At 33.2% G+C, this 19,375-nt stretch overlaps 1 protein-coding gene across 1 annotated transcript in view; it reads right to left on the reverse strand.

Moving 5' to 3' along the window:
* Positions 1–19,375, reverse strand: part of LOC140437111 (uncharacterized) — a 106,156-nt gene that overhangs the window by 73,052 nt on the left and 13,729 nt on the right. The window contains exons 5-11 of the mRNA XM_072526439.1: positions 16,610–16,812; positions 11,763–12,024; positions 9,418–9,585; positions 7,576–7,704; positions 6,620–6,947; positions 2,580–2,815; positions 1,584–1,794 (exon numbers count right to left, since the gene is read on the reverse strand). Coding sequence (XP_072382540.1) covers positions 1,584–1,794; positions 2,580–2,815; positions 6,620–6,947; positions 7,576–7,704; positions 9,418–9,585; positions 11,763–12,024; positions 16,610–16,812 — 1,537 coding nt within the window. The remainder of the gene's footprint in view (positions 1–1,583; positions 1,795–2,579; positions 2,816–6,619; positions 6,948–7,575; positions 7,705–9,417; positions 9,586–11,762; positions 12,025–16,609; positions 16,813–19,375) is intronic.

Consider the following 19,375-nt stretch of genomic DNA (forward strand, 5'->3'; position numbering starts at 1 on the left):
CAGATATAAAAACAAATTCATGGGATGTATCAGCTTCCAAAACATATTCGTATAAAATGTCATTACAATGTTGCCAGTAGTTTCGACAAAATCGTAAAAAATGCGTAAAATTTTTTTTCTTCAACGCCCTGTATCTTGAAAACGGATGGCGTTACAAAAATATTTTACTAAGCAAACCCCAATTATTTTTCAGTTATTTACCTACCCTAGAGACGGGGTTACCTTTTTTTGAAACACCCTGTATAGAAATAAAAACCAAATTAAAATATTAAATTAAAAAAAGCTAAATTTTTGTATTGTAGCATTTTTTGTATCTTTTTTAGTTGTTGAGTTATTATGAAAAAAATGGGATTTTTTGAGAAATTCCGAAAACTGTGTCTTCACTTGAAATTCGGATTTTTTCATAAATATACCTTTTAAACCAGTTAAAATTTAACTACGTAATGTTTGTATATAAATAAATATATTTTAAATGAACAACAAATTGTTTAAATCAGTCTGCTTTTAGCGGTGGTTAGTTTATTACTTTTTAAACCTTGTTCACTCTCACTCTGTTTATCGAGAACCCACACATACCAATCGTTACTTGCATGCCAACTCTCATCATTTCCCTTCACAAATTAATTCATTCATTAATATGCTTGTCTCCAGAACAATACGCCTTTCCGATGATGTAAGTAGACCTGCTGAGGTCTCTAATTTCTACCATCTCTAAGCATCCACAGTGATCAATCTTCCACTCAATCTCAACCCAAAGACTCAGACCCTCATCATACGAAAACTGTTCTTCTTCCTTACATAAAAGGTGTCACTGACAAAATCGACAAAATTATTAAATCGAGAGGAAAAAAGACAATATTTATCCCCCAACAAAAACATTCATCTTTTGTCCGATCAATAAAAGACAACATTCTTAATGAACAACATGGAGTTAATGAAATTTCTTGTGCAGACTGTTCCCGATCCTATATAGACCAAAGAAATAGTAGAATCCAAAATAGGATTGATGAACATTCCATTTCTGTTCGCAATTTCGATTCAATTTAAGCTCCAGGTCAACACCATCTTCACACAGATCAGAAAATTGATTTTGAAAACTCCAGATCCATGGCCACCATCGGCTTCTATAAACCAAGAATTGTACGAGAATCCATAGAAACTAAAAAAAGGCCAAATTGTCTCAATAAAAGAGATGATGGCATACGGTTACCTTTGATATGGGGATCTCTAATAAAGAAATAATCCTACTATCAGAAATGTTCGCGCCAATCCCCAACCCCCACCTAAACCACGTCACCATCGACGCTATAAATTAACCGTCCTCTGTTCCCAGTTGCAGTATTGCATTGGTTAGTAATAAGTGTACTAGTGTCCAGTGTCTTGGACGACTGAGACCTCGGAAGCCCTGAAGAAGACATCAGAGAAGATGTCGAAAGATTGGCGCAGTAATAATCGACAATATTGTGCAATACAATACCAAAATAATGTTATTCCTTTACACTTTTTTGTACACAGGCTCTACTTTAAGAACTGTCCTATCAGGCGTTATATTCTTCCCCTTTTCCACTCGTAGGGATACATACCGGTAGATGCTGTAGCTATTTGATTTTTGAACTGAATAATCACATCCGCAACTTTCATATTCGGTGTAAGGAACTGTTGAAGATTAGTAACATTATCTCTAGGTAATCTATCAAATGGATAACCCATAGACCGACGATCAGGATACTTTTTATCCCTAAGGCCGCAATAACTTCCTGCATCACCGGTTTGTCCAGTAACGCTCTGGTCAACCTAGAATTAAAATATTAATATTAAAATATGGATTAAATCGGTAAAAATCAAAATAATAAAATTAAACTGAATAAAGCTTGTCTTTCTTTCCCGAATGCTTCTTTATTACTTATGAATGCGAACAAATTACTTATCCTCATGAAAATATATATTAAGTAGATTGTTGTTTACTTTTTAACAGTCGTTACTGAAATTACATAGTAGTCAGAATTTAATATAAAATCGTATTCGAAGATGAAGAGTGGATTCTGTAATGCGAATTGTTGACTCCGAAACTACTCGCACAATAAACATATTTTAAATGAATTGTGAATTTTGGATCAGTATTCATAACCTAGGTATTATTCATATATTTTTGAAAGAAATAATTATGTGTATCTCCTTGTGTTTTTAATCTGAAGAGATAGCTATAAGAAGAGGAGTACGACAAGGATATGTACTATCCCCTATACTTTTTAATATGTGCTTAGAAGATATTTTCAAAGAGGCACTGAAATACATCAATGAAGTCATATCAATTAATGGAATACTAGAGAATAATCTCAAATGTGCAGACGATACAAGACAAGTACTAAAAGAAGAAGAAGAAACATTTTAATTGATGCAATTTTATTGTGTCAATAAACCGCATTTTTTTTATTTTTAAGTTACAATTAAAATTGGCTATTAGCACGCGTACTTGGTTGTATAGTAATTACCAGCCGCTTGCGGTCAAAACTTAACTAACAAAAAAAATTATTACTAAATTTACTAGAGAGTTTGATTAGCGAACCTAGTATACTTACCCTGTCACCAGCATAATCCGAAATCATAACAAATAGTTCTGCCTGAAATCGGTCATTTCCTTTTGGTATCAACAAATTTTCTGGCCAACCGCATCCACAAAACTCAAATTGAGCCAATGCATTGACTTCAGTTTTGCTTGGTCTATTTTCATCCAAATCTCGGTAAGTTCTTCCAAATGGAATCGTAACTGAAGATTCAGTTGATTTTCTGATTATTTCGTGACTTCCGGGTTGGACTAAAAGTTGAAAATATCGAGTATTGGAATATTATTAATATAGTTGTAATAAATGTGTTTGTCACAATGATGGCAAATATATATAATAATTAAATAGTGCTAATATTTTCATTGAATATTATATATTGATTTGGCAATTGCTAACAGGAAAAAGGTACCAACTTCATGGGAAGAAAACAAGATAGCAGGTAAATTTTGGTTTACAAGTTTTATGAAACGAAATTCAGGATTATCATTACGATCAGCAGAAGTAACTTTACTAGGTAGGGCAAAGGGGTTTAATCGACCAGTCGTTGTAAATTTTTTTAGTAATCTTAAGAAGATTTATAAAAAATATGCATTAAAATCTAGTCAGGTATACAATGTTGACGAAAGAGCACTAACAACTGTGCAATATACAGGAAAAGTAATAGCCAAAAAGGGACAGAAACAAGTAGGCCATATAGTGAAAGAGGCACTTTGGTAACCATGTGCAATGCAATAAACGCTATAGGTAATTCGATTCCGCCGTTTTTAATGTTCCCTAGGAAATTTTTTAAAGATTATATGGTTAAAAACGCACCCCCAGGCTCCCAGGGATGTGCTGCACCATCTGGATGGCTGACAGCAAAATTATTTGAAAAGTGGATGATACATTTTGTCAAACATACTAATCCTACAAAGGAATCTTGCAAAAGCAAATAATATAATCTTGTTGACTTTGCTGCCACATACTAGTCATCGCCTTCAGCCACAAGTTAAAGCTGTATTTGGTCCTCTGAAGAAATATTACTCACATGGTTGTCAAAATTGGTTATTGAAAAATCCTGGATAGAGGATAACAATTTACGACATAGCAGAGAATTTGAGCTACGCTTATCCACTTGCTTTCTGTCCCAAAAATGTGGTATCAGCTTTTAAAGCTACTGGGCTATTTCCATTCAATGATAACATTTTTAATGACGATAATTTTATGGCTTCAACCGTAACAAACATGCCAAACATACATCAAGAAGAACAACAACCAAATAATTCAAATGTTAGGGATATACCACAAATAGACATTCAGTTCCCGTCAACATCCCCGATTTATTTCCCCTGTAGTACTGCAACTATACCCTAAAGCTACCTTATTGCCATTAAAAACACAAAGGAAAAAGAAGACTACTGAAATTTTAACTGATACACCAATTTATAAAAGAATAGAAGCGGAAACAGCAGAAAAAAATATCAAGGCAAAGTAGAGTGAAGAGAGCTAAGACAACAGTAAAAAGACAAATTCATAGTTCAAACAAGTAGATGAAATTTCTGAAGAAGATATATCCTCACGAATGGTGGAAGTGAATTCATTTGTTCTCGTGAGGTTTCTAACAAAGAAAACTTCAAAATTTTATGTTGCACAGTTACAGAAGTTATTTCTTCTGGTCAAGAATACAATGTAAATTTTCTGAGGCGTCACGGAATACAGTTTTCATTTCCTACAGTTACAGATTCTGCCACAATTAGAAAAGAAGATGTTAACCTCATTTTAACCCAACCAAAAAGTACTGGAGCACCACAACGAACAGCAAATTTGTTTACTTTTAAAATATTACTTTTCTTTTTTATGAATATTATAAATAAAAATATAAGGATTGCAAGTAATGACCACTGTACTTTACCTTTGTGGCATCTAGTTTGGTACAGTGACCACATTTTTTGAAAGAAAACAAAATTAGTTACTCCTGCATAACCTGTATTTTTTGGGATTACAGAGTATTTTTAATTTACCAAGTGCTTTGACGTTATTTGAGTAGCTACTCATTAATATATTTTGATTTATATTAAAATTATCTTGAATTTACTCGAAAAGTGGCCACTGTACCAGCCTCTCCCCTAGTCTTTCTAAAATTCTAAATGATGAAACCATGATGTTTAGAAAATTGAAACAAACCACTATAACACCTGTCTTTACACATAAATTTGAAATAGACTGCTTGAAAGAATGGAATGTGAGCCGTTCAATATGACAATAGCGCGCATTTGACAACCGAGTATTTCTAAGCACTGCCTTCCTCCTTCTCTACCAATACCAGACGCAAGCTAGCTAACCGCAGCTAATTAATTGTAACTTTGTAACTCAGTGTTTGAGTTACCTCGGCCTAGCCTGCACGTATTTTTGCATTACAAAAGCATACGTGTTTACGCTACGATACATTTTATTTGTCGTAGTTGACTTTCATTGATTTCGTTGATTTGAGTAAGAGAAATTAGTATAGTCAAGATGAGCTGAACAAAAAAACGCAAGTATACTGATGGTTTTATCAAGGTTTATTTGTATGCCTCAAGATAATGTCGAACATCCTCAGTGTGTAATTTGCTAAGAAGTATTAAGCAATGATGCAATGAGACCTAATGGTCTTGAGAGACATTTGTCATCCAAACATAATTCTTTTAAGAACAAACCAAAGGAATTTTTTGCTATTCAGTTAGAAGAGAGTACAGACATAGCACAATGTTCTCAGTTAATTGTTTATGTTCGGTATATTGAAAACGAAAGAACGAAAGACGAGCTACTCTTTTCTACAGAGTTGAAGACCACAACATACGCTATTGATGTTATAGTCAGACTTTTTTGACAAACATGAACTCTCTTGGCAAAAACTGATCGGTGTATATACGGATGGCCCGCCTTCAATGCTTGGTACTTGCTCAGGATTTGTGCAATTAGTAAGTGAGAAAAATGCTGATGTGACTGGGATACATTGTGTTATACATCGACAAGCCTTGGTGGCAAAAACTCTTTCAAATGAACTGAATGCTGTCTTAAAGTTGTGTATTAAAGTAGTGAATTACATAAAAAAATATTGCGTTGAATACTCGACTGTTTAAAACTTTTTGTGAAGATTTAGGGAGTGATCATAAAACACTGCTATTTATTTGGGGGACATTTATGAAATATCACGTTTAAAAATCCAACGATTTTTAAACTTGATATTTCATAATCGAAGACTCCAACCTCTCATGGAAAAAAAATCATCGGGGAATATCAAGCAGGGTTTAGGCAAAATAGATCTACCATTGACCAACTATTTACTGTTAAACAAATAATACCCAAAGCATGGTAATATGACATGGACGTTTACAATCTCTTTTTAGATTTTAAACAAGCCTATGATTCAATAGATAGAACAATTCTACCTAATATATTGGAAGAATTTGGCATACCATCACAATTAATACGACTAGTGCAAATGACAATGATAGAAACAGAAGCACAGGTATGTATTCAGGGACAGATCACTGATGCGTTTACGATAACGCAAGGACTGAAACAAGGCAACGGACTGGCCCCAACGCTCTTTAATCTTGTTCTTGAATATGTAATTAGACAGTTGACGGTGAGCGGAAATAACATACTTACAAACAAATCTACCCAATTAGCAGCATACGCAGATGATATAAACATAATGAGCAGAACAGTGAATGCGAGTTGAAACAGAGTGCAGAAGCAGTAGGGCTAGCAATAAATACAAATAAAACAAAACTACTCATACAAACCAGATCAAATAGACCGGCGCAACAACACTTTATTGACGATATAGAACATGTCGTGAATAGATTCACATACCTAGGAATGGATCTGGTCGCAAGCAATGAAGAAGAACCGAAAATAAATAGAAGGCTTATGCTGGCAAATACAGCCAATTTCAGAACAACTGGTCAAAATAATAATTATTTCATTAAAGTTCTGTGATGTAACCCGTAAGGGTTCTTTTTTATTATTTTACCTCGATTTTGTAAATAAAATTTTTTAAAAATATTTAATAATAAAATAATACTCACGATTTACTGTAAATTTGTCCAACTCAATAAACATATTCTTTTGATGTTTAAAAAGCCATGGGTTGCCTTTTTCGTCGACTTTGGGAGCCATGAATATTCTACAAGTTCCAACAGTTGCACTGTTGTTCGCATTGTTGACAGTTATTGCATAGGAAAATGGTTGGTGTTGCAAATGTGTAAATCTCACGAAAACAGATCCGCGCTCTTGGAAGTCCAGGCCTCTTGAGAGATCCAAGTCGGATTGTTGCCAAAACGTTTGAAATGTGTTATCAGCAGTGTTCTGCGATTGGACTTTAACATCTTGGACAACAACATTAGCAAAATCTAACTATAAGTAAAAATAATGTATTATTTTTATAGGTATTACTTAACAATATGGAGTCAAAGCAGTGCTTATTTCGCTTGGAAAACAAAAGCTACGCTTAATACTAATATAAATAACTGAGTAGTAACTACAAGTAGATGAGATATTTTTAGACAAAAAACCACGTTTTATTTACCGTTCTCTCATAAACAACGCTTGAATCATCTGGCGCTTTTGAATGTCAGTTACGCGCGTGAAATTAAGTTTTTTTTTGTATTAACTCGACGGTAAAAATTCGATCTTTTGATCAGAGTTCCCTATGAACAAAAATCAAAAAGCGTTTATAGGTGAAGAGTGCAGGTTAAGTCCACCATTTTTGTATTTTGCTGCAGAAGATGTTAAATAAAAAAACGTTGCGCGATTTTTGCCATTTTTTACGATTCTCATGAAATCAATAAAATTTATCACTTCTATTAACCAGTCTCTATAGAATTTCCATTGTTAGAGCGTAATCTTCAAACCCTATAACATGAAATTTCGATTTTGAGTTTTGACAACAAATGTGAGGCATTTCAAATTTGCATAAAAAACGCTGAACTTAAACTTTTCTATATTTACTATTAATAAAAAGTAAAACATCTTACATACTTACTTGCTGTACAGTATAAGGAGGCAACTTATTTTTATGATTTTGGAATATATCATCGATATTTGCATGCCAGCGGTAGAAAAATGGATCTCGCATAGCAGTTCCGGAATCGCCCATAACACCACCGGATTCCTGCAACAACAATCCATTTAAAATTTGTAACAGATTTTGACTAGATTGGGATGTTATAAGAAAGGAAAATCTTGCTACGGACCAGAAGTCATGATAAACAAAAACCATTCTAAGTAACCGATATATTACTATTACTGGTTTCTTGTGCTTTCATTTCATTAAAGTATTTAAAATAAAAGTAATTGCAAATATTGCGAAAAACTGGTTGATCTTGATTCTAGCTTCTTTTAATCTTTTAAATTTTAGCAGCTTCAAACTCGCTCTATAAAATTCGCCCCAGTCACTCTTAGCTCAAACTCTCTTCTTCTTCTTTATAATTTCAGTTATCTTGCACAAAGTACCTTTCTCATTTTATTGAAGTTTGTTCGTGCTTTCTCTATTCGAACATAGATTTCTTTGTAGTAATTGTTTGTGTGATTAATTATTGTGCCAAGATAATTGTAGTTTTCAACTTGTTCCCTAAAGTTTTACCGTTAATTGTCAGGCTTTTATCAATATTTTGGGTTTTTGATTTCCTCATAAATTTACTTTTCTTGATGTTTATTGATAATCCATATTCTTCTCCATACTTAACTATCTTTATGTTCATTAGCCTTTGGAGGCCTTGGAGGTTGTCTGCTACTAGGATAGTATCGTCCGCATATCTAATGTTGTTAATTGGTGTTCCATTGTCCTTTATTCCTGCTGTTTCTCCCTCAAGAGCTCTTTTCATAATTTCTTCAGAGTATGCATTGAATAGTAATGGTGACAATATGCACCCCTGTTGCACTCCCCTTTTAATTTAGAACTCTTCGACTTTATCGAAAGCCGTGTTGTAATCTATGAAAGAGACGTACATATCTTGGTTCACATCAAAGCATCTCTGGATTAGTACGTTGAATGCAAAGAGAGCTTCAACACACAAGAAAAAAGGAATGGAGGACCGTTGGAACCGTTGTCATCTATTCAAGAGGTATAAAAAATACAATTTTTAAATGTGCAATATTATAAAGCTTTAATGATCACAAGCATATATTATTATTAATATTATTTATTTGCAAACTTTATTACATATCAAAATATTTATAATTACGAACATTTTATTTTGTTTTTTTTTTTTAATTTCAATTAAAAATGTTGATAATATTGTAACTGTTAGTAGTATACAATATACGAAAAAGAAAAGAAAAAAATCTTGTTTTATCTTCTCCGGGTAAAAGCAGACCTTGTTTAAAAACGAAAACTACTGATTTACCTGAGGGCAATAAAATGGCAATTCGAAATACAATATATGTATAATATGTACCAGGATAGTAAGCAAACCAACCAACCAACCGAGATAACGTGAAAGTGTTCTCCTACAAGTATAAGAAGAAGCCGAAGGTCAGTATGTCGTCCAAGAAAAAGATGAAGAGAAGCAGTCTTCGGAAAGACGAGTGATCTACATAAGATGGGGGTACAATAAGGATAAATTGCTGCCCAAGACCGGCAAGTGTGAATGAAAATACTAAACGCAACTCACTTAGAGTTCTAGAGCCACGAAAGAAAAAGAAGACTAGGTAACTCCCAAAAAATATTCTACTTATCTACTACACCTGTGTAAACTGGTACAAGGTTTAGGTCCAAGGATAAAGTAGGTATTATGAACAAATCAAAAATGTATAATAAGCAAATTAGCTGGATTATGTCCGGTTTAAAATAGATATCTTTAAAAAAAAACCTTTAACAACTTACCAGGTGTCTATAATCGGGATCATGAATGAAGGCAGTCAAATTGTGACCCATATTATGAAAATTACCATAAAAATCGAAATCTGGTGACAGAATATCGGATGCTTCTACCATGTTACCCAAAATGTCGATTCCTTCGGTTTCGGTAAGCTCTACCTCTTTACGATTTTTCTGAAACAAAATATTAAAATGAAAAATAATTGCAAAATATAATAATAAGATAACCAACTAATAAATTACGCACATATAATAGATAGTATACAATAAGAAAAAACAAGGGACGTGTTTGTGTATACAAAAGGTATAGTACTGGTCTATTTAACTCTAAATGTTAGCCGGTGTAGGTATGACTGCAAGATTTTAACGAGTTGCATAGGAAATATTTTCTTTAGCTTTATTAACAGGCTGTCGTACCATACTATTTCAAATGCTTTTGCGATATTCAGGAATACTACTGAAAAAATTTTGTCCTCTTCCAATGCTTTCTCTATTTCAGTTGTTATTCGATGAATTTGGTCAACTGTGGAGTGTTTATCACGAAATCCAAATTAGTGTGTCTAGATTGGCCTGTATGATGTTAATTCATGGTTATCTTGTACTAGTTTGGGTATCATTATGACCTCTGCTTTACTAAAGCTTTTGTAGGTAATCTTTTTAGTAGCTCACCATTGATCAGGTCAAACCCAGACGCTTTTTTGCATTGATGTTCGCGATTAATTTCCGAACTTCTTTTGTAGTAGTCAATTGTATGTTAATAGAATCAGTATCTACTCGTTTCTCGTCTACATAACTTTTCCCAGGGTTTGGATGAAATATATTTTCCAAATAATCAGCGAACGCATCCACTTTCTCTTAGGAATTTCTTGCCCATGTTCTGGTATTTTTGGTAAAAGATGTAGAATAAACTAGCTTATTTATCTTTCTGGCCACCTTCCAGAGGGAGTGATCGGTGCATTCATCATTAGTTAGTAATTTTAGCAATTTCTCTTTGTAGCTGTTGTGTGAGCCTGTTTAGCTTATTTTTATTTTCAGTTATTCGAGTCCTCTACCATACTTTTGGAGCCTTTCTTTTATCCTGAATCAACTCTCTAATTTCTTTGGGGTAATTGTTTTCTACTGTTGTTCTTAGGATTACGGGTGTGTTGTTCCACGCAGCATGTTGAATGTTTATCATTATCATTGAATAGCTCAGTTTCTCGTTTCAATTGGTCCGTCGTTTGAATAAATACATTAAACTAAATTTTTTTATTCATTTCTGATTGGAAGTTTCCCCAGTCGGTAAACTTATTGGTCAATGTGGGTTTCACTTCTCTGGTAACAATTTGCTCACTAATGGTTAGTAAAATTGGAGAGTGGTTAGATATAAGCTCCTGTATATCCTTTTTTTATAAAATAAATTTGTTGCTACACCTCTGGATATGAAAAAATCTAGGAAGTCTTGGATTCTGTTTGCATCACTTGGCCAGTAAATGCGTTTGTCAGTTTAATGCCATCTACATTTGTGTCCAGTCACAACATGCTACAATTCTTTACCTTTAGAATAATTTTGTATAGAACATAAAAGTTTTGTAATTAAATTTTACATAAGACAATGCTAGTTTAAAAGCTTAAGAATTATTATTATTTTTGAAGAAGTATTAAAAAACCGAAAAAAACAGTTAAAAAGGGTTTTCTTGTGAGTTTATGTTCCAAACTAAAAAGGAACTTCATATTCCGAGAAAGAAAAATCTTTAAGTAATATGAAAATTAAAAATAAAGTAACATTAAAATCACTTTAATAGTTTTTGGAAAATAATTTTGCAATCTATTTTTTTCTTAAATGGATCATTTTTAAAATTATGCAGGTCCAAAAACTAAAACTCTAAATATGAAGGTCATAAGTTTGATTTTAGTCTGGAAAATAAACTCACAAACAAAACCTATTTTTTTTGTGTTTTTTAACATTTTTTTAATAATAATAATTACTAGAAAATGGTTCTTGAGATATATGAAAAAAAAAGAAAAAAATCGATAACAACACCTTACCTCAGGGGGACAAAATGGGTAAACTACGCCTTTTTATTGATGCACTGAATAAAAAGTTTTTGCAATATACTCTTATATTGAAAAACATTATATTAAAAAAAATATTACTTATTATGAAAAACATGGCTGTAAACAATTTATACGCAGTAAGCCAATTCGGGATGACTACCACATTAAATATCCTTAAGGATATCCCAGGACACTGCAATACAGGCATAGTTGTAGACATTGAAGGCCAAATTTTGACTACCATTGAAGATAAATTACGAAGATAAAGAGTGCTTTAATACCAGATTAGATGTTCTAATAGAAAAATAACTTACATCTCTGGCGAATCCCAAATTAATAGCATTATATATTCTATGTCTCCATCGTTCCATCTGTTCTATATCGATTGCTGTATTTCCCGCTTCATCAAAATCTCGCTGTACGTTCTGCCAACGCATATTTGGTACTCTAGCAGGATAAGTTCGGTTTCCAACCATGCTATTTATTTTCGGATAATAGGCCTCGGGGATGGGCTCATTAAAATTAGTATATCTTGCCACTCGGTTCAATCCGTTGCACAGACGTTCAAAATTATATCTAGAAAATTAAATCAAAATGAAACTATAAACTATAACAATAACACTAGTAATAATGATAGATAAGTCGTAATAGATGGGTAAAAATATGGGGTAGTTTGCAATAATTAAATAATATACCAAAAATACCACAGCATTACAGGACCAATGATAATATTATACAGATCACGACATTGTTTTATTGACCATACAACACAATGGCAATCGCTGTGACATGTTACACGTTTCCACCTCTATATTCATTTCACAGTAGGTACGACTTGTCGTAATTGTCACATTGACATTAAAAATTTCAAACTAAGTTCTGAAAGAATAAACAAATAATTAATAAAATGCCTATTAGGTTGTATACCGTCCAAGAAAAAGTGCAACTTGTAACATGGTACTTTCAAGGTCAATCGATACGCGAAGTAATTGATTTATTTATTGTTGCCTTCGAAAATAGACCCTCACTAAGTGTTACAAGAGTTAAAAATACCATTAAACATTTTCAAACTTCGGAATGTGTAAACAGTTGTAAAAAATGTCATGAAGGTAATGAACCACGTATTAGACTTGTCGATGAGGAGTGTCAAAACAGGGATTTGTGCTTTTGTGGAAGCTAGTGAACCCTGCAATAGTATACAAACTGCTAGGGAAGTTAACGTGAATGCTCGAACTGTCCAGCGAGTTCTCAAAAGGAATGGGTATCACTATTTTAAGATACAACCAACACAAGAACTATTTCCGGAATATAACTTTAGACGGATGGAGTTTTGGGAATTTATGTTAGATAAACAGAATGAAAATGTACATTTTTTTAAAAATATTTTATTTTCTGAATAATCTTCATTTTCATTACATAAAAAAACACAATCCATCCGTTGCAAGTTATTATTCTCGGAAAAATAAGCACCTCAGTGTTGCCGTGCGAACGCAGCATCCGCAAAAGTAAAATGTTTGGACTGGGATGTTAGGCGACCATATTATCGGTCTATTTTTTATCGATGGAAACCTAAACGGGCCCAAGTATTTACAACTTTTACAGAATGAGGTCATTCCGGCAGTTTAACGCCTTCCCTTTAATTTTCAGGAGGTTTATTTCCAACAGGATGAGTGTTCGGCTTACAACTCTAGAGCAACTATTGACTTCCTTAATCAAACCTTTCCTGATCGACTGATAAGTACACGTGGTACAATTAGCCCGCTAGATTCTATGACTTAGCGGATAACGATTTCTTTTTTTGGGGTTTTCTCAAAGAAAACATTTACAGGCATCAGTTTGAAAGGGCCACAAACCTAGTCGAAGTAAGGGCAAAAATACTTCATTTCTCTGCAAGCATTACAGCAGCCCTACTACAAAATATGAGGAGAAATTTGTGTGACAGATTTGGTCATTGTTTAGCACAAGGAGGTGGAATATTTGAGCCCTTAATTCATTAATCTGCTTTCCTAATTTTTATTTTTTGTTAGGTACATTTTACGAAGTTTGTAGGTTCTTAATTAGGTAGTATTTTTTATGTTTAAGTTTGGAAGAATTTTTATTGTTTTTTTTTATGTAAAAGTACAAACGATTATTATTCTGATTTTTTTTTTCTTCTTTCTTGTCTTATTGTTATAAGCTTTGTCCATAAAATTTGTACAATTTTCAGTGACAATTCTTCTTCTTAAAGTGCCCTCTCCTCAATGGAGGTTGGCTACTACAATTTTAAAATCTTCTCTATCTTCAGCTGTTCTTATTAGCTGTTCAAAATTTAGCCCTGTCTATTGTCGGATGTTTCTGAGCCACGATAGTCTTTTCCTTCCTAGGCCTCTCTTTCCCTCGATTTTTCCTTTCACTATAAGTTGGGCATATTGGTACTTATTATTTCTCAGTATGTGGCCTAGGTATGATGTTTTTCTAACTTTTACTGTGTTAAAAAGTTCTCTTTCCTTGCCTATTCTATGCAGCACTTCTTCGTTTGAGGTATGCGATGTCCATGAAATTTTGAGCATTCTCCGGTAGATCCACATTTCAAAGGCCTCAAATTTATTTACGGTTGATGTTTTTAGGGTCCACGTTTCAACTGCATATAGAAGAGTCGACCAGACGTAGCATTTTGATAAACGTAGTCGAATTTCGAGTTTTATTCGAGAATCACAAAGCAGTTTTTTTATTTTTTCGAAAGATTTTCTGGCCTGTTCTATTCTCGATCTTATTTCTAGATCAGGATTTAGGCTGCTATCGATCCAACATCCCAGGTACTTAAATCTATTGACCTGTTCCAAAATGTGCCCATTTATTGTGCAAGGTTGAGGTACGTTTTGGTTTTTTCGGATTGACATCACTTTGGTTTTTTTAATGTTTATTTTCATACCAAATTGCTCACAGGTCGAGTTGGTCTTGTCGATGAGTCGTTGTAGACCTACGTCGGAATCCGCAATTAACACTGTATCATCGGCGTATCTGATACTGTTGATATTTACGCCATTCACCTTGACTCCATCCTTGGAATCCTCCAATGCTTCTTTAAATAGAAACTCGGAGTAAAGATTAAACAGCAGAGGCGACAGAACACATCCTTGTCTAACTCCCCTCCTAATTTCTACTTCTGCGGATGTGGAACTTTCGATCCTAACTCTGGTGTTTTGGTTCCAGTACAAGTTTTTTAAGAATTTGATGTCTTTTCCATCAGTGACAATAAAGCATAATATTACTTATTTACTTACTTATTTATTTGTATTGCTATTAAGGCTAAAAAATAACCAAAAAATTAGTTTAAGAGCATTATAATAAATATACTCTAGAGATGGGATTGCAATAAATCTTAATAAAACAATGTCGTTATATGTATAACAGGAGAGTATATAATATATGTTATATACTACTATTCCGATTGGCGAGTCACTTTAAACTTCAAAAGTCCAATCAATGACTCCCTGACAACTCTACCAATTGAGATCGGACTCTGAAAACTTCAGCACTTGCTACTCTACCTTTTCTAAGTTATGAATTTGACCGTTACTTCGTTTACTGTTTCGGCCAGAGTGCCTTTCTCAAATGATCTATTTTTGGTATGTTTCTACACTTTATAATCTTCAACTTCAGAATAATTTAAAGACTATAGTGATATACAGAGGAGGGTAGAATTGTTTGTCTCAAGTTGGTCATTCAGAATTAAGTCTGTATTTTTTTATTTATTTCCATAGATTTCCATAGATTCTAATAAAGATAGCTTAAGGCCTTTATTTTGAATGTGAAGAATTTGAAATTCGTCATTAAAAGAATGATTATTGTCTAGAAGGTGAAGTTCGTACGTAGAGTTTGTTTTTCTATTATTGAAAGCCCTTTTATGTTTTTCTATACGTTTGATAAAAGTTCTACCAGTTTGACCTATGTAAGTTTTTGGGCAGTCGCCACATTTAAGTTTCTATACACCACTGTGTAAGTGCTTTTTTTTTGCTCTTGTTGTTTTTAATATATTTGCCTAAGTTGTTGTTTGTTCTAAAAGCTGGTGTTATTTCTTTCTTTTTTATGTGTTTGGCTATTTTTGTTGATATTTTGCCTGTATATGTAATCGAGCAGAAGGTACTGGGTTTTTTTTTTCTCTGGTGGAAATAAAAATTTCAGAGCTATCTTATGTAGTTTTTGATTTTAAATTTTATTTATTGCGTGTTCGTTGTAAAAAAGTTATTTTTTTATTATCTCGTGCTGGACATCTAGGAAGAAGAGAAAGTGAATTGTTAATTGCCAATCAAGAGTACACAAGACAACCAGTTAAACCAAATGAACCGATGATATCCAAGGCAATGAATGCAAAAAAACTAATGAAATAGGTTTTTTTTTGATAGCCCTTTTTCTATCCGAATTGTCGAATAAAGGCCTCTCCCATTTCTCCATTCATCCATTCCAGCCATTCATCTCTGTTGTGTGCTAGGCGTTTCCACATTGGTCCTGCGACTCTTTTGATATCGTCGCTCCAGCGCATTTGAGGTCTTCCTCTTGGTCTCTTCGCATCGTACGGTCGCCAGTTTCCGACTTCTTTGTTCCATCTACCATCTTCGAGACGTTCGTTGTGTCCAGCCCATTTCCATTTTAATTTAGCTGCTTGTTTCGCGGCGTCCTTTATTTTTGTTTTGTTCCGGATTGCTTCGTTCGTTTGCCGATCTATTAGTGAGATACCAAGCATCTGTCGTTCCATGGCTCGCTGAGTTTTTCGAATCTTGTCCATGTTCTTTTTTGTGAATGTCCAGGTTTAAGCTCCGTAAGTGAGAACGGGAAGGATACAAGAATCGAACACTTTGGTTCGAAGGTTTTGGGGTATCTTTTTGTCTTTCAGTATGTATGAGAGTTTTCCAAATGCTGCCCATCCCATTTTTACTCGTCTGCTTGTTTCGGTAGTTTAGTTTTCTTTGTTTACCTTGATATTCTGACCCAGAAATAGGTGTTAATGATTAATAAATGGTGATAATTATAAGAAAATAGATATTAAGAGAACAAAAATAATGATACGAAATAAAATGAAGTCTTTAAGAAACAGTGATATTACAATCTTGTCTATCAAGACTCAAGCTTTATAATAATTTAGTTAGTCTACAAAACCCTAAATCAAAATTAAGATACTTACCTTGCTACAATCTGTTGGTGCATATAGTAAAAGAGTTCTCCTCTGCGATCCTTTCTGACAATCACATCGTCTCCCGTATTGGGATACACCAAATGCCAGTGCCAGTGATGAAGGTTTAATCCAATATCTTCTCTGAAGTATGCTAAACGATGTTCAACTTCCAAATTGGATGCCGTATAACTCATGGGCATTATAATAGGAGTCTATAAAAGTTTTAGTTAAATTCTATTACACATATAAATTTTAGGATTAACTTTAGATTTTAAATTTATTATAAGAAGGCCAATAGATTGACGATAAAATTCGACGGATACCAGTCGAAAGAACAAGCTGGTATTAGAAAGGGATTCAGCACAAGTGACCATTTACTAAGTATGAAAATACTTATAGAACGAGCAAATGAATACCACATTCCTTTATATATAGCGTTCATAAATTTCGAAAATGCTTTCGACAGTGTCGAACATTGGGCAGTGAAAAGTTCTTTGATTAACAGCAGAATTGACCACAGATATACAGAACTAATAGCCAATATATATAAGGAAGAAAAAACAACAATTAAAGTGTATGAAGGAACTAAATCAATACAAATAAATAGAGGCGTGAGACAGGCTGACACAATATCACCGATACTTTTCAATCAGGCTCTGAAAGATATTTTTAAGAGATTAGAATGGGAAGAAAAAGGTATAAAAATTTGTGGACAACGATTTTTTCATGAATTATATGAAAGAACTGGACGTAGAAGCTGGAAAGATAGGCCTTAATATGAATTACAGCAAGACCAAAATCATAACGAATACCGATAAAGACATCACAATGAGGATCGGACAAGATGAAATAGAACAAGTTCAGGATTATATATATATATATATATATATATATATATATATATCTGTGTCAAACTATAAAACTTAACAAAGAAAACCAAACAGCAGAGATAAAAAGACGAGTTAGACTGGCATGGGCGGCATTTGGCAAACTAGGCTACATTTTTAAAAACAAAAGATATCCACAGCATTTTAAGACCAAAGTATACAATCAATGCGTACTTCCTGTTCTCACTTATGGTTCCCAAACGTGGACATTTACAAAAGCAAACATGGACAAAATCATAAAAACCCAAAGAGCAATGGAAAGACAAATCCACAAGGAAACTAAGTTCCTGTAGTTACCTCATAAGGTAATGTAAGTAAGTATGTAATAAGTATGTAGTTCCCTCATATACTTGTCAACACACAAAATATAACTACATCACTCAGTCTGTTAACACCTAATCAGATATTTATATTCATAAACTTGTAACTCAAGAAGTTTTACATTTACCAGGTACCAAATGTTGTTTTTTGACATACAGGGCCTAATATAATTGAGTTATAAGTCAATTTTTACATGAACTTTATATTACAATAGTTTTATTTCATTCATTGAATAACATTCTCACATTAAATATATTAATTCCTATACTTTGCAAGAACCAAACTTTCCACCTGTGTCTAGTTTCCACTTTCCAGGTACCAAATGTTATTGAAACATAAAGGGCCTTATATTAGAATCTTTTTCATCACACCACTTGACACTGTATAGTTGGTTGCCTAACTATAATCACATAATTTTCTCATCACAATTTCATCTCATATACATAATTTAAAACAACAACATTGATGGTTGATACTGTTATAATTTTTTTTTTAATTTTATTTCAACTTTCACAATTTTAAATATATTACTTCATATATTAACGGTGGCTTCTGTCTCAAATAGACACATACAGTTACACTGACTGCTCTGTCATGACTTCCGTCATAACCTGTTGAGATTGTCATTTCAATCAGTTGCTTTAATAAAGTCCTCGTAGACATACCGTCTCAGGACTTGCAACTTAATGTAGAGTCATATGTCGCCATGTTACCAATCCAACGGTAACTTTACCATCCTATTTGTAAACACGACATAATGTAAACTAAACTTCACATATTAATTTTTAAAGGGTTTTTACCCTCATATTTAGTGGCTACATTCATGTAATATATTGTAAGTATTAACCACATTTCAGCTTAGTCAACAGCACCTTAGTCAAAATTTAAATCATTTCATGTTCTTTTTAATTAAGTGGTTAAATATTTTAGGACACTGATGATGGAATACTTATTCCGAAAACGTTTTGTCTTTTTAACATAGCCCGACGGGGTTTTTTATATACCTTTTTATAAAGGATTTTATTGGAAAATTTTTTGGAAAGACAAATGTTGCACATAAGACTAATGGATAAAAAGAGAAACGAGCGAATAAGAGAGAAAACAAAAGTGAGGGATGTTAGACAAGTTGCAAAATTGAAATGGAGATTTGCCGGACACTAATTTATTTTCTGAATTTTCAACATTGCTCATCATGGTTTGTTGAATTCTGTATAATTATGTGTAGAAATTTTCGACCCCTAGGAATTCATCTCTGTTGGTGATAATATTTCCATCTTTATAGTTTAATTTCGTTATTTGATTTTTGCCATTTGTTAGTAGCAAATAGATGAAAATATTTTCATTGAATAGGTTACTCTTCAAAACCTCTTCAGTTTCATTTTCATGATTCAGTTACTTTTAGTTCTCGAGATATTTCTAATTGGCCGTTTATTTGCCGCACCCAATATACGACATTGAGAGAAGACAGATTTTCCATTGCATATTTTTTTGTTATTTTTTACTGTAAGTAGCAATCATATAAAAGGACAAAATCACAAAATAGTTCGAAAATATTTTAAAAAATAAT

This window comes from Diabrotica undecimpunctata, chromosome 1, assembly GCF_040954645.1.
Source record: "Diabrotica undecimpunctata isolate CICGRU chromosome 1, icDiaUnde3, whole genome shotgun sequence".
In the NCBI taxonomy this organism is placed as follows: Eukaryota; Metazoa; Arthropoda; class Insecta; order Coleoptera; family Chrysomelidae; genus Diabrotica; species Diabrotica undecimpunctata.